General features: G+C 42.6%; 1 protein-coding gene across 3 annotated transcripts; it reads left to right on the forward strand.

Annotated features, from left to right (window-relative positions):
• The first annotated feature begins 355 nt into the window (after positions 1-355).
• arr3b (arrestin 3b, retinal (X-arrestin)) lies at positions 356-7,757 on the forward strand. Of its 3 annotated transcripts, XM_035770227.2 has the most exons (16): positions 356-456; positions 1,502-1,535; positions 2,577-2,607; positions 2,842-2,902; positions 3,002-3,046; positions 3,156-3,349; positions 3,588-3,647; positions 3,733-3,809; positions 3,933-4,068; positions 4,198-4,282; positions 4,368-4,440; positions 4,601-4,738; positions 4,872-4,979; positions 6,547-6,600; positions 6,761-6,790; positions 7,087-7,757. In XM_035770227.2, exons 2-15 carry the CDS (start codon positions 1,528-1,530, stop codon positions 6,771-6,773), a joined length of 1,083 nt encoding a protein of 360 aa, XP_035626120.1. In that variant the 5' UTR covers positions 356-456; positions 1,502-1,527; the 3' UTR covers positions 6,774-6,790; positions 7,087-7,757. The 3 variants fall into 3 exon arrangements, with proteins under 3 accessions (XP_035626120.1, XP_035626108.1, XP_035626114.1); XM_035770215.2 differs by lacking the exon at positions 6,761-6,790; XM_035770221.1 differs by lacking the exons at positions 356-456; positions 6,761-6,790 and adding an exon at positions 587-607.
• Positions 7,758-14,782: the final 7,025 nt, after the last annotated feature.

The raw sequence follows: 14,782 nt of genomic DNA on the forward strand, positions 1-14,782 counted from the left end.
GGCGGTGGCATCGCCAATGGTATTTTTATGCTTCTCTTCTGACTCATAGTGCAAGCCAAAGTACCACAGAGAATACAAGCCCAAAGTGGACCCAGACAGCATAACTCTCCCACAGAGATGTAGACTGACAAAGGGCAAGACCCTTGTTACAATACATTTTCTGTAATCCAACCAAATGCCCTCTACTCTTCACACCCACTCATTCAACAACACATTACTCAGGAGCTGATCCCTTTAAGTCACCTACTCTGCTTATTTTTAACCCTGTTGTATCTCCAAAACAGCAGCCAGCTAATTAATTAATAGGATTGGGCCTAAATGTAGTGTCCTATAACGTGCCGGGGCAGCTGAGGGGAGGGTGGCGAGGTTGAGAGGTCGAGTTATAAGACCGGAGGACGGGAGGTGAAGGACGCTCACAAACGCTCAGACAAAAGACACAGTCAGGACACTGAGGAGGTGAGTACACTGCAAGCCCCGGCTGACCCTGCTTTACATCCACAGCATAGCCTACTGGGGAAAGATGACATCATGCATGGAGGATTGTATCGTGCATGACACCATATCTTGTATACATCTCAGAGAACTGTATCTGCATTTAACCTGTATCGTAAGTGATAACTATAATGCTGCTTTTAGGAATGACTGACTAGAATATATAGATGGGTGTGCAGTGTAGCCTTCACTGCAAGGATGGAAAATCGTTTTCAGTTTGAGCAAGCTTTAGCTCTAATCGTGCTCAGGTTAGGGATGCACTAGAACAATAACCTATACTCTGGGGCTGCCTAGGGATGGAATTGCTCGCCTTGCCTTATTGTCTTGGGATGGAATGAACATTTTGGCTCAATTCTTCATTGCAGATATACTGTATCTATGTAATGTTTTTAGAACTGACACTAGGCACAGAGTACAATGTTTTATTTATTGTAGACTCGGAAGGATTTGACCAACTTCTACCACCTTTGAATGGACAGGGCATGAGATGTGCCCATTTGAAATATATTCATCCATCACCTGTATTGGCAATCATTGTAATATGTTTACATTGGCAGCCTCGGACAGGCTTAGACAGTGTACAGAGTTAAATCGGACAAGCTCAGATTTGAACAGCTTTAATACTTGCTGATAGGTTAAGGCCACTTATGGAGAACTTCAGACAACCCGGGAGGGTTAGCATCTTGAACAGTGTTTCTCTGAAGTTGACTTGAATTTGTTACGACAGCCATTTGGGGGATTAATCTGACCTCAACTCAGATTAGGGGACCAGTGGATCGTTATGTTAATCTCCCCTCCTAGTGATTAGCTACACTGGTTTAGACAAATCAAAGACTAATTTGTTTGTTTTCTACTTCCTTTGTCCAGCTTCACCATATAACTTCCTTGCGATCTCAGTTAGGAAAATGTTACAGTGCCTTTTCTGTTGTGTTGAGCTGTACTGTACTTGTTATTGTATTGTAATGCTGTCCCTTATTGGCTTATTAACCATTCTTTTCTGCCTCTACAGACAACCTCATCCAATTCACCACAGACATGGCAAAGTGAGTATCTTTTAAATTTACCCATCAACTAACAACGATGGCTAATTTATAATAATAATAATTAGGTGGCTGCTTATATTTGTCCTATTTCACACATGTACAAGTGTGTATGAATACGGATGTGCGAATTGGAAATGAGTTTTTTTGCACATCCCAACTCTCCCTGACACCTAACCTATAGCACATTGCCTAAGGCTATCAGGGCTGTGTGACACCTCTGGGGCTTTATGTTAAGAGGATCCAGATAAATCCTGATTAGGATGGATCATCTCTGGATTAGGTCCGGAATAGAGCAGTTTAGAATTAACAGCCCAGAGCCTAGCATACGCAAGGAAAGACGCAAGTAAATAGGCAAGCAATGCACATTATATTGATGTTTAAACTGATATAAAAATAGGAGAAAAGGAATAGATAGGATTCTATTATTAATATAAAAAAAATTAAGAACAAATTCTTATTTACAATGACGGCCTACCCCGGCCAAACGACACTGGGCCAATTGTGCGCCGCCCTATGGAACTCCCAATCACACCCGGATGTGATTTAGCCTTGATTCAAACCAGGGACTGTAGTGACGCCTCTTGCACTGAGATGCAGTGTCATAGACCGTTGCGCTACTCGGGAGACATTATGAGATATCGTTGGAAAACAACATACATGAGAAAGGGAATATGCAAACCAAGTAATTGTCAACAACTCCTCAGTAGTGTTTCTGTGGTAACCAGATCATAGCAAAGTGTAGGTCAGGTTCCCCTTCAGACAGATCTATGGTTGCATAAGTATTATGTAAAGTTAGGTGGTTGTACCAGTAATGCCAGCGGCCACCATGCCACTCTGGGTCTTAATCCATCCAGAGCCTCAGTGGGAGGAGGGGCGGGGGGGGGTATAGGCCTCATCCTTTAACTGGAGCTGACAACAGGTCAGTTAAGGTAGGTCACTATAAATTAAGCAACGTACTGGGATGTCCGACTATGACACAGATTTGTTGAATCCAATCTAGAATCTAAACTCCTGACTCTTCCTATCACCCTCCCTCTGTAGAGTCTACAAGAAGACCAGCGGCAACGAATCAGTAAGAACCCACTTTGACATCATCACTGAGGGACACACTGGTCAGGGCCTGCTCTGATGCACTTGTCACATAACAGAGCAGGAATCCATAGGCTTTCTCCAACAGAGCCAACCTATATGTATACAGCACTGTGATTCTTCAGGCTCCATCAAGATAACTGAGATTAGGCCTATCCATATGGGGTTGATGTCAGGCAGGAAGTAACCTCTCGCTTTCCTTTTCCCTTTTTCCTAGATTGCTCTCTACCTGGGGAAGAGAGACTTTGTGGACCATGTGGAGAGTGTTGACATCGTCGGTGTGTTATAACGTTTTCGTTTTCTTTAGGCGTTACTGCCCTTTACAGAGTAGTGTACATGTGAGTGTGTGTGTGTTATATCTACATCTTCTCTTGCAGATGGGGTGATCAAGGTGGACCCCGCTGAACTTGAAGGCAGGAAAGGTAACATTCAGTTGATTTCACTGTATCTATTGAATCCTGAAAACATGCATGAAGTCACATTCAACCAATCGAGGTTCAGTCTTAATACCGAAGCCCTATCTTTCTGCAGTATGGGTGTATCTGGCATGCGCCTTCCGTTATGGTAGTGACGACCTGGATGTGATCGGGCTGTCATTCAGAAAAGACATCTGGGTTAAAAGGATTCAGATCTACCCTGTTGTTGGCACCAATCCAGCCAACACCCCCATGCAGGAGGCCCTCCTGAAGAAATGTGGGGACCAAGGCCATCCCTTCACTTTCACTGTGAGTCTCACTGTGTTGCCTTCCATCTCATCCTTCACATGGCATCCCACAATATGTCAGTGCAGAGCTCACTGTTCAGCCACACAAAGTGTGATTACAGTCCACTCTCTTAGACGGTGTTGGAAACCATATCAGAGACTTTGTCAACATGGATATTCCCATTCAGGGAATGCACATACTAAACTGTTGGTTTGTATATATTCACATCTCATCACCTCTTCCTTCCTGTCCATTTCAGATTGATACCAACCTGCCATGCTCAGTCGGCCTTCAGCCCGCACCAGAGGATGCTGGCAAGGTACGTTAGTTTCTCTCTTTCTCTCACTTTTTCAATCTCTTGTTTTAAACCTTTCATTAAAGACAAATGTTTTCTACCCCTGCAGTCTTGTGGTGTTGACTATGAGGTGAAAGCATACATCGCCAAGGAGGCAGATGACCCTGATGAGAAAATTAGCAAGAAGTATGTATTAGTGGAATGCTACCAATTTCACACAACTGTACAGTACATTCCATTTGCTGTGGCTAGGAATCAGATTATTGTGTATTCTGATGGTTTTCTCCCTCTCTTCCTCTCTCCTGTCAGGGACACTTGCCGTCTGATAATTCGTAAGATCCAGTTTGCCCCAGGCAAAGTGGGTGCTGGACCAAAGGCTGACATCAGCAAGAACTTCATGATGTCTGACAAGCCAGTTCACCTGGAGGCCTCCATAGAGAAGGAGGTAGGCCTGTAGACTTTTATTCTGTAAGCCTAGGAGAACATTGATTACTGTGCTAGTTTTCTATTGATGGGTCATTCTGTATGATACCTTTTGATTTGAACATGTTTGCTTTCATTTGGTGACCTTCAGCTCTATTTCCATGGAGACCCAATCCCTGTAAATGTCAAAATCAACAATGAAACCACCAAAGTGGTGAAGAAAATCAAAATTACAGGTGAGTGGTTGTGACGCGAGTTCTCATTGCGTTTGTAGATGTGTTTCAAATCTTGATTATGGCTGAAACATCTCTTTCTGACCAGTTGAGCAGACAACAGAGGTGTTGCTTTACCAGTCTGATAAATATTCCAAGACGGTTCTTACTGAGGAATTTGCGTAAGTCGAGAACACATTCATCCCGTTACTACTGCAATCTAAAATTACTAAGCCTTATGTCTATCTTACCCCAATACTCAACTCAAACAATAATAAAATATATTTGTATTTTCACTGTTGGTGGATCATAACGTCCTGTTTGTGTGGTCATCCTGTGCAGGGAGGAAATAAAAGGTGAATCCACCCTGGAGAAGACATTCACGGTGATCCCTCTGCTGTCCAACAACAAAGAGAAGCGTGGTCTTGCCGTGGACGGCAGACTAAAGGATGAGGATACCAACCTGGCTTCCACCACAATGTGAGTCAGTGGGTTCCCCAAGACATAGCTCAACCACACCCTCCTCTCCTTCTGTAGATGATGATAAAAAAAACATTTACTGAATTGAAATGCCTGAGGTAACCCATCCTTGTCCTGTCCTCCCCTCTCCTAGCATCCGTCCTGGCATGGATAAAGGAATGCAGGGAATCATGGTCTCTTACAAAATCAAGGTGAACCTCTTGGTCTCCAGCGGAGGCCTCTTGGGAGGCCTAACAGCCAGGTAAGAACTGGAGTTGATATATGACATACATGTATAAACTGAATAAAAATATAAACGCAACATGGAAATTGTTGGTCCCGTTTCATGAGCTGAAAGAAAAGATCCCAGAAATTAACCATATGCATAAAAAGTGTATTTCTCTCAAATGTTGTGCACAAATTTGTTTACATCCCTGTAAGTGAGCATTTCTCATTTGCCAAGATAATCCATCAGCCTGACAGGTGTGGCATATCAAGACGCTGATTAAACAGCATGATCATTACACAGGTGCATGTTGTGCTGGGTACAATAAAAGGCCACTCTAAAATGTGCAATCCCGTATCCGGGATCTTAAGTATAGCCTCAAGCTCATTAGCATAACGCAACGTTAACTATTCATGAAAATAGCAAATGAAATGAAATAAATATATTGGCTCTCAAGCTTAGCCTTTTGTTAACAACACTGTCATCTCCGATTTTCAAAATATGCTTTTCAACCATAGCAAAACAAGCATTTGTGTAAGAGTATTGATAGCTAGCATAGCATTAAGCCTAGCATTCAACAGGCAACATTTTCACAAAAACAAGAAAAGCATTCAAATAAAATAATTTACCTTTGAAGAACTTTGGATGTTTTCAATGAGGAGACTCCCAGTTAGATAGCAAATGTTCAGGTTTTCCAAAAAGATTATTTGTGTAGGAGAAATCACTCCGTTTTGTTCATCACGTTTGGCTGAGAACCCCCTGAAAATGCAGTCATTAAAACACAAACTTTTTTCCAAATTAACTCCATAATATCGACAGAACCATGGCAAACGTTGTTTAGAATCAATCCTCAAGGTGTTTTTCACATATCTATTCGATGATAAGTCACTCGTGGCAGTTTAGTTTCTCCTCTCTTCAAAATGGAAACATGCATGCGCCTGGAGATTACGCAATAGTTTCGACGGAGGACACCGAGCGGACACCTGGTAAATGTAGTCTCTTATGGTCAATCTTCCAATGATATGCCTACAAATACGTCACAATGCTGCAGACACCTTGGGGAAACGACAGAAAGTGTAGGCCCATTCCTTGCGCATTCACAGCCATATAAGGAGACATTGGAACAAAGCACCTCCAAAATCTGGGGCATTTCCTGTTTGAAATTTAATATTGGTTTCGCCTGTAGCATCAGTTCTGTGGCACTCACAGATAATATCTTTGCGGATTTGGAAATGTCAGAGTGTTTTCTTTCCAAAGCTGTCAATTATATGCATAGTCAAGCATCTTTTCGTGACAAAATATCTTGTTTAAAACGGGAACGTTTTTCATCCAAAAATGTTAATAGTGCCCCCTAATGCATAATTAAGGTATCTGTGACCAACTGATTGATATCATTATTCCCAGACATGTGAAATCCATAGATTAGAATTAGGCCCTAATTGTTCGATTGACTGATTTCCTTACATGAACTGTAAGCCAGTAAAATCTTTGAAATCGTTGCGTTTATATTTTTCTTCAGTGTATATACATACTGTGTGTCAGTGAGGCATTGTTGGACAGATTATGTTGTCCACTGACAATGTAAATGTTTGTTTCTCCACAGTGATGTTGGAGTAGAAGTCCCCTTGATATTGATGTCCCCCAAACCCGCAGATGTGTAAGTACAACTCTATGTGGTTTATCAGTGTAACATGGCTGATTAATGTGTGATATTCTGGCATGCGTGACTATTTCATTTTTATCCAATGATTCAATATTTTCCAATTGTTTCCATAAGAATTCTGATCTTATGTGTTTGTGCGTTTCTTGAACTACAGCCCAGTGGAGTAAATGCCTCTGTAGTGCAGGTGAGGTCACTCCCAATGTAACATGTTTTAGGCTCGATGTTCACTTCTTCAAGCGATGCAAAAGCTATATTTGTATCTCCTTGCTTTGCTAAAGTATTGTGTTGCAAAATGAACACATACTTGGATAAATATGCCAATTAAAGATGATAGAGATTCTACTGCAGCACAGTGCACAAGAGATCACGGTTTGATAGTGGACTCAAACGAAAGAAAAACAATTGAACAGAACAACCACATATTCAAGCAATTCCTTGTCAGATAGCTGATGTGATGTTTGTCCATGTCTCCCCATCTAGAACGGATATCAAATTTGAGTAGATTCCTCAACAGAAGATGCAGAAGGGCAACAAGGAAGATAAACCGCGACAGACAGCAGACTCAGACACACTATAAGGCCAACTGACGCCAGAGAAAATAAACACCAATAGGAAAACACAGGACACCCGAGACTATCATAACAATATGCATTCTTTTTACTCTCTTCCCACTGAGCACACAATGGTTGAATTAACGTTGTTCCCATGTCATTTCAATAAAATGACTTTGAACCAACGTGAAATGGACGTTCAATTGACGTTTGTGCCCAAACCTTACTTCAACATTAAATCTATTGATAAGGGCACATGCATTCTACACAATCACACACACTGGGATGTTGTCATATCCCAGTTAGACGAGGGAGCTCAGAATCCCCTTTAACAAAGCACACAACACAATTCATTACTCGCCACTATAGGTCAACATGTAATTTATATAGTTTTGAATGTTTGCCTTTTACAAGTGAACTCTGCAATAAAGAATATATAATAACTTGTGCAACAAAAATTCTAAGCTATCAGAAAAGGAACAAACTTGTTTTAGTAGCGTTTGTGTTAAATGGATGGATGGGCAGCGGTATGTGGGGACAAGACTGCAGGAACCTGATTGCCGCACTCTTATGACAACAGAAACATTAAAAGATGTTCACCTCCTACTTCCTGTGTCAAGTCTTCATGTGTATCTGCTCACTGTATTCTTATGTTGGTTCACTGCTTCTTTCCTCTGATGATTAGCAATGCCCCACAGCCATCAGTCTCTCCAAACCTTTCAAAGCAATAAGCTCTTGGATTTTGTCAACCTTAAAATCACCAAAGACTGATAAAGATAAACCAAGATTCAACCACACCCCAAAATAATTAATACCGCATGGCTCTGAAACAAATTACCGATGCAGCAACACCACACAGCCAATACACGCAGAGGACATTCAGGTACAAACTGAAACCAGGTACAAACAGGACTGGGGTGCTTTAAATCTTTTACATGCTCCCTGCTAATTAGGGTCCCCTGGGAAACATGATTGCAAATGATGGTTACTACCGTGTCACACATGGCTAATGCAGTCACGTAGGCCCACAGCCTAATAATTTAGAACATTTAAACCATCACATGACATTTTAAAACATATTGCTTGCAACAAAGAAAATTGTAAGCCTACAATCATGTGGCCCCTACACTTTCTTTTGAAAAATAGCGCCATCACCTGTTCATTACACACATAGAAATAAGAGGTATTGTTCCCTAAGGTACAAAAATATCAAAATACACAATGTGCCTTCAGAGGTACACATGATCTCACATACAGTTTGGTACCTTTTAGGGTGCATGTGCAGATAATCTAGTATAATGGTACTTTTTTTTGTACCCAATATTTTGAATATAAAAGTAAAGGTATATTTCTGTTTCCCTGGGTACAAACATATTTTGTGTACACACAACTCTTGATGGTACCGATCTGTACCTTTGCTTATCAGAAAAGCAATGTATTGAAGGTACAATGGTACATTTTTGCCACCTAAACTGAACAGCTTTGTCACTGGGGTGGTACTCTAAAAAGGCAAATTTGGACCATAATTATATTTCCCAGCATGCTCTACTGTAGGTAGACTTTAAAAAAATGTTTTTAATATCTGTTTTGCATGTACATTGATTGATTGATCAATCGTACGCTACACAAAGATAAATAACATCAATTAGTTCGATTTTTTGCACCCGTCAATGAAATGTCTGTTCCAGTTTTTAAATAGCTTATGTAGTCTCACAATGTTTCTAACCCTGGCAGTCATTCTAAATGCAGATTGTGGGTGAGCTGTTGGATACCTTAACTCTGGCTGGATTCCGATAGGAATTACACATCACTTTGCAAGCCAGCATAATGTGTTTTGCAGGTAAAGTTGAAAATTCACGTAACTTTCCCAGGTGTTCCAGAAAGCCTGCTTGGAAAATAAGGAGGAAATCCAGAATCCTTCAACCAGGATTTCTAGGAATTTGGGGAAAGTTACTGGAATTTTGCAACACCACTTGCAGGCCTGGTGTGGCCTGTAAATCATGAGGTTCAGGCCACTGTATTAGGGTAAAACTAGGCCTCAAAATAAGGCCTTCTGAGAGGTGTAATGTATTGTCATAAAGACTTTCATTTTAATGATAACATACGCCTAGGAACTCACTTGGTGAAGGCCACAGGACTGAACATTTATGAATTCAACAACCATGTCTCTGTCACTAACAAATACAGTCATGGGTGGTAACTCTACAATTCACTCGAAAAGGCAAGGCACACTGGGAAATTATACTGGAGGCGTGGTTTAGTTGGGCCGTGGTTTTCAGTTAGTTATTTTTGGCCACCCAAGAGTAGAAGTGTTGTACCAGTTTAAGTGATCTATGTCAGAGGTAACTTTTTGCTACTTTCAATTAACAAATGGCTTTGTCACTGTGGTGGTTCCCAATAATGGCAAAATGTACTTTTTCTAAAAGCACACTTTGAATGTGTGGGGTATACCGTATGTAAGAAGGATACTATGTGAGGTATGAACTGGGGTAAAATACTAATTTTACGTATGAATCAGCTACGAGAGTGATGGTTACATGCTCCATTTCCTAGAAATCTTGAGATGGAATCGGTTAGGGAAAGCTCAGAAATCGAACCAGACGAAAGTGAGCATGAAGATACCAGCGTTTTCAGGTGTGATGAAGACTTCCGAGCTGCACCCCAATGAGCAGGATAATGCCTCAGAGGACTCTGGCCCTGTAGGTATAAGATTCTTGGACAAATGGGATCTTTTGGCTGACACATATGTGGAGCCGGGTACTGTTAATGCAGTCAAACTATCCAGAAGTGGACTGTCCGCGTCACATGCCTTGGGACGAAATCTGTCTCGCTTTCCTCTCCGGAGCAGAGCGCCACTGAAAGGACTGATAACTGGAGTGGAGTTGAGTTTCGAGGTGTATCAACTGAAGATGATCTCGCTGTTTGGTGCGAAGCAGACCGGTGGCGAGCACGAGACTTAGGAAACCCTGTCTGTCTTTTTAAAATTTGATACAGAGTTTTTGCCTGATAAAGTCATGTAAAGTATGTCAGTTATCCAGTGAGAGATTTGTATTCCAAGCCCACACACTATGGTGTTCTAGGTGTCAAGTGCATGGTCATGTTGCAGCAGTGTGCAGGTGGGAGATTCTAAGATGTTAGAAGTGTGCAGGAGGGCATGGAACAAAGGTGTGTGATAATTGTGGGGATGTCCATGTTGCTGGGGGATCAGACGTGTCCGGTGCAACAGAGACAGGTTGAGGTTGCCAGGGTTTGAGCAGAGCAGAATGTGTCATATGCTGAAACAGGAAGAAAAGTAGGGGATGATGGGCAAAGGGTGAGGGAGCCTGAGAGGGTCCCTGTGAGTTAAGTTAAGTAGTAAGTGACCTCAATAGTTTGTGTTTTAGTAAGGTTGGTTTCTTGGCGTTTATTGCTATGTTTTCTAATTGTACTGCTCAGATGGAACGGAAATCTCAGAAGATTAATTTGATAGTAGCACCAGCAGGTATGTTTTTGGGTGTGAGAGATGTTAGTGCTTTTAGGGGTTTTGAGAGAAGGGGTTCCATCCTCACAGGTTGTATTGGGCTTTTACAATAAGGCGTGGGAGGAAGGGAAACTGCCTGACAGTTTGAAGCAGGCTGTAGTGTTGCCAATATGGAAACCAGGGAAATTCCCTTCTAATCCTTCAATCAGGCTATAGGCTGATAGCACTGACATCTCATGTATGTAAACTTATGAAAAGGATGATAACATAAAGGCTGACTTACTTCCTGGAGAGCAGAGGCCTATTATCACCAGATCAAAGCGGGTTCAGGAAAGGCAGGGGAACAATGAACCCTGTACTGGGCCTTGAGTCAGTCATATGGAAGGCACAGGGAAATAAGGAGGTGGTGGTAGACATTTTCTCCACCATAGAGAAGGCATTTGATACTATATGGAAGAAGGCTTACTTATCGAACTGAATATCATGGGGGTAGGAGGAAGAGGATTTTATTTTGGGGCGATTAATACAAGTAAGCGTGGGGAGCTCTATGTCAGAATGTTGTGAGGTATATAATGGTAACCCCCGGGGAAGTGTCATTAGTTCTTTGTTGTTCTCCATTATGATTGACAATGTATTCTCCCATGTGAGACCACATATTGGTAGCTTATTGGTTGCGGATGATGGGGCGCTGTGAAAGAGAATAATAAATATTCCCCATACAGCTGGGAGAGTTCAAGACGTGATCAGTGAAGTGGAGCAGTGGTCCCTCGTGTGGGGCTTCAAGTTCTCCGTTGAGAAAACACAGACTGTGTTTTTTACTAGGAGGAAGGTTGACAAGGAAATATACCTGAAGATGTATAGAAGGAATCTGGAGAGGGTGGGAGTTTTCAGGTTCCTGGGGGTCTGGTTTGACACTCGAATGACATGGGCGGAGCATATTAACAGAGTAGTTGTCAAAGGAAAGAAATATTGAATGTGATGCATTGCCTTTCAGGAATGGTGTGGGTGGGGGCAGATAGAATGGAGTTTAAAATTCTATATATGGCGCTGTAAAGGTCATCACTGGACTATGAAAGTGTAGCATATGGATCAGCAGCTCAGACATCTTTGAAAAAAGATACAGTAGATTTAATCCAGGTTCAAGCCCCAAGAATATGTTGTGGAGCTGTCAGGACCTCCCCGGTGGCAGCGCTGCAGATAGAGTTGGGAGAGATGCCGTTAAAGTTGAGAAGACAACAACTAACATGACGTATTGGGTAAATCGTCAAAGACATGGGGTTACACATCCAACAAAAAAGGAGCTCCTAGAGTGCTGGGAACATGAACAAAATCTGAATCCTGAAAAAGTTTTGGGTGGATAGGTAATGGCAGGACGAGAGAAATAGGGCTGTTTGGGAAGGAGTTCAGCCCCTCTGTGGTTCTTCCTGCTACACCACCTTGGTTGCTCCCTCAGACAATGATAGACCTAGGGTTGCTTGAGACGGTAAGAGCTGGTGAGGAAGAAGTACATCCAGTTAATCTGCTAAATGGCATATATTATTATATTATTATATCATATATTATTAATATTGCAAGTGAACATTAAGAACACAGTACAATGCTTTCTTGAATATATTCACAGATGGATCTAAAGACCCTAAAACAGGGAGGACAGGTGCCGCGTTTAGTGTTCCTGAGTTTAAGGTGGCAGGGTCAAAAAAAGCTATGTATAATTTACTCTATCTGTTTACACAATGGAGTACCTGGCCACATTCTTGGCTGCAGAGTGATTGAAGGAGGTGAGGCCAGAAAGGGTAGTCATCTTCTCTGACTCCTTAAATTAATTTGTGTCTCAGAGCAGACAAGATGTATTGCATGAGATTTCGCTGTGCTTGTATAGGGTGAGACAGATAGGGGGATTTGTGATTTCCTCTGGTTATCAGCTCATGTGGGAGTAGAGGGTAATGAGGAGGTGGATGTTATCGCCAAGCAGGCTCTCAAACATCCTAATGTTGAAATGGAATTGTCAATCAGTAAAGCAGAAGCCAAGGGGTTGATAATAAGAGTGGTTAAAAACAAATGGCAAGAGTTGTGGAACAAGGAGGGAAAGGGAAGACAACTGAATACTGTAGGAAAAATGGGGGCAAGGAGGTCCTCAGGTCGAGAGACAAGGGAGGAAAGTGTAATCACAAGGCTGAGACATGGACACACAAGGCTCAACAGTACATTGAAATTGGTAGGAAATCACACTGGGAGATGTGATCACTGTCAGGAGGAGATGGAGACAGTGGAAGCAATGTGGGAGAGAAAGGGAGAGATCGTTATCAAATGTATGGAGTAATGTTGTTGAAGAACCGAGCTACAGTGCCTTGCGAAAGTATTCGGCCCCCTTGAACTTTGCGACCTTTTGCCACATTTCAGAGACCCCTACCCACACCATTCCCACCCACACCACTCCACCCAGAGGCAGCAGGCGCTTCATGTCACACGTCTCGGGCTTGGCCTGTGTCATGCCTTGCTCTCCGGAGCTGGGCAACGCTCAAAGGCGTTAAGTGTGGTGAGACGCAGACCTGGTGGAAATTGTGAAATGAATGTTAACCTGTCTGTCTTGTTGAGCTTGAGTTCTACCTCTATAAGGTCAGGCTTGGGTATCTGTCACCCGTTTCAAGAAGCTAGGCATATGTCACACGTCATTACTTCCCAGGAGAGGCATTTGAACTTTTTTTTTTAACCCTTTTTCTCCCCAATTTCGTGGTATCCAATTGTTGTAGTAGCTACTATCTTGTCTCGTTGCTACAACTCCCGTACGGGCTCGGGAGAGACGAAGGTTGAAAGTCATGCGTCCTCCGATACACAACCCAACCAGCCGTACTGCTTCTTAACACAGCGCGCATCCAACCCGGAAGCCAGCCGCACCAATGTGTCAGAGGGTACACCCTGCACCTGGCAACCTTGGTTAGCGCCCGGCCCGCCACAGGATTCGCTGGTGCACGATGAGACAAGGACATCCCTACCGACCAAGCCCTCCATAACCCGGACGACGCTAGGCCAGTTGTGCGTAGCCCCACGGACCTCCCGGTCGCGGCCGGTTATGCCAGAGCCAGGGGATACAGTTGTCGGCAATTACAAACTCCTTCTGCAGCTGGATAAAAGCCAGTGTTCCTTTGTTAGAAAAGAGAGCTTCTTGGATGTCCTGTGTTTGTTGTTGCGCAGAGACAGTTTTGTTGGAAATATTTTGTTGCTGCTACTTCTGATGTATGTATGTATGTATGTATGTATGTATGTATGTATGTATGTATGTATGTATGTATGTATGTATGTATGTATGTATGTATGTATGTATGTGTGTGCCAATAGGACTCTGTGTTTTTGATTATTGAACTTGTTTGCTTTACATATGTATTATTCTGTTTAATTTGTTCCCAGGGGGGAAGAGGAAGGCACTTTGGGAGTGCTTAGGCAAGAGGCCTGCGGGCATACATATACCCGTAGTATGTACTTTGTCTATGCACACTAGGTAAGACCTAGGCGGACCACCCCCTGTATTTTGGTCAGCGCGCCAGGTGGCGTTAAGGTTAGGTGGGGAGGCAGGTAAGCTAGGAGAGAGGACTCTAACTTTTACTTTCTTTGCTTTGGTTTCGTCCAGCCCTTCCCCCCACAATTACTGTGTTAAGGAAATAAATTCCCAGTAAACTGTAATATTCTGGCTCTGTCATCCTTACCCACACCTACAATCACATACCTCGTTCACTCTACGGGGAGTCGAGTATAGCAGGGTGATGCATTCCCTCCAAGAGGCGTGCGTAACAAAAGATGACACTTTGACAGAAGTTGAATAGGTGAAGACAAAGCGCTCTCCAGTACGTGTACCAAAACATTCAATAGCTATTTTCTCAGAAGTGGGATTACAAGTTTATCAACTTTCAAAGCAGAATTACTTTCCCATTGTTCCTCAACTACAGTGTATGATATACCATCTTTGTAGCTCTGAGTCTCCACTTTTATCCAATGTAAAAACAAAATTTCACATTTTGATACATAAGACCGACTTGAGGTAGTCTGTCACATATTCGTTATTTGGTGAGGGCATTTGTTCTGAACCCGCTACAATGCTTTAGGTGCCATCGGGATACCCATGCAGCTGGGGATCTGAAGTGCCCTTTACAAAAAAGGCAGGTTGAGATTG

This window comes from Oncorhynchus keta, chromosome 4, assembly GCF_023373465.1.
Source record: "Oncorhynchus keta strain PuntledgeMale-10-30-2019 chromosome 4, Oket_V2, whole genome shotgun sequence".
NCBI classification, from domain to species: Eukaryota; Metazoa; Chordata; class Actinopteri; order Salmoniformes; family Salmonidae; genus Oncorhynchus; species Oncorhynchus keta.

Excerpts from the sequence above, each read along its gene's own strand:
- arr3b (XM_035770215.2), top strand. Across the intron at positions 4,069-4,197 it reads AGGCCTCCATAGAGAAGGAG|CTCTATTTCCATGGAGACCC; the intron begins GTAGGCCTGTAG and ends GGTGACCTTCAG. Across the intron at positions 4,441-4,600 it reads GTTCTTACTGAGGAATTTGC|GGAGGAAATAAAAGGTGAAT; the intron begins GTAAGTCGAGAA and ends CATCCTGTGCAG.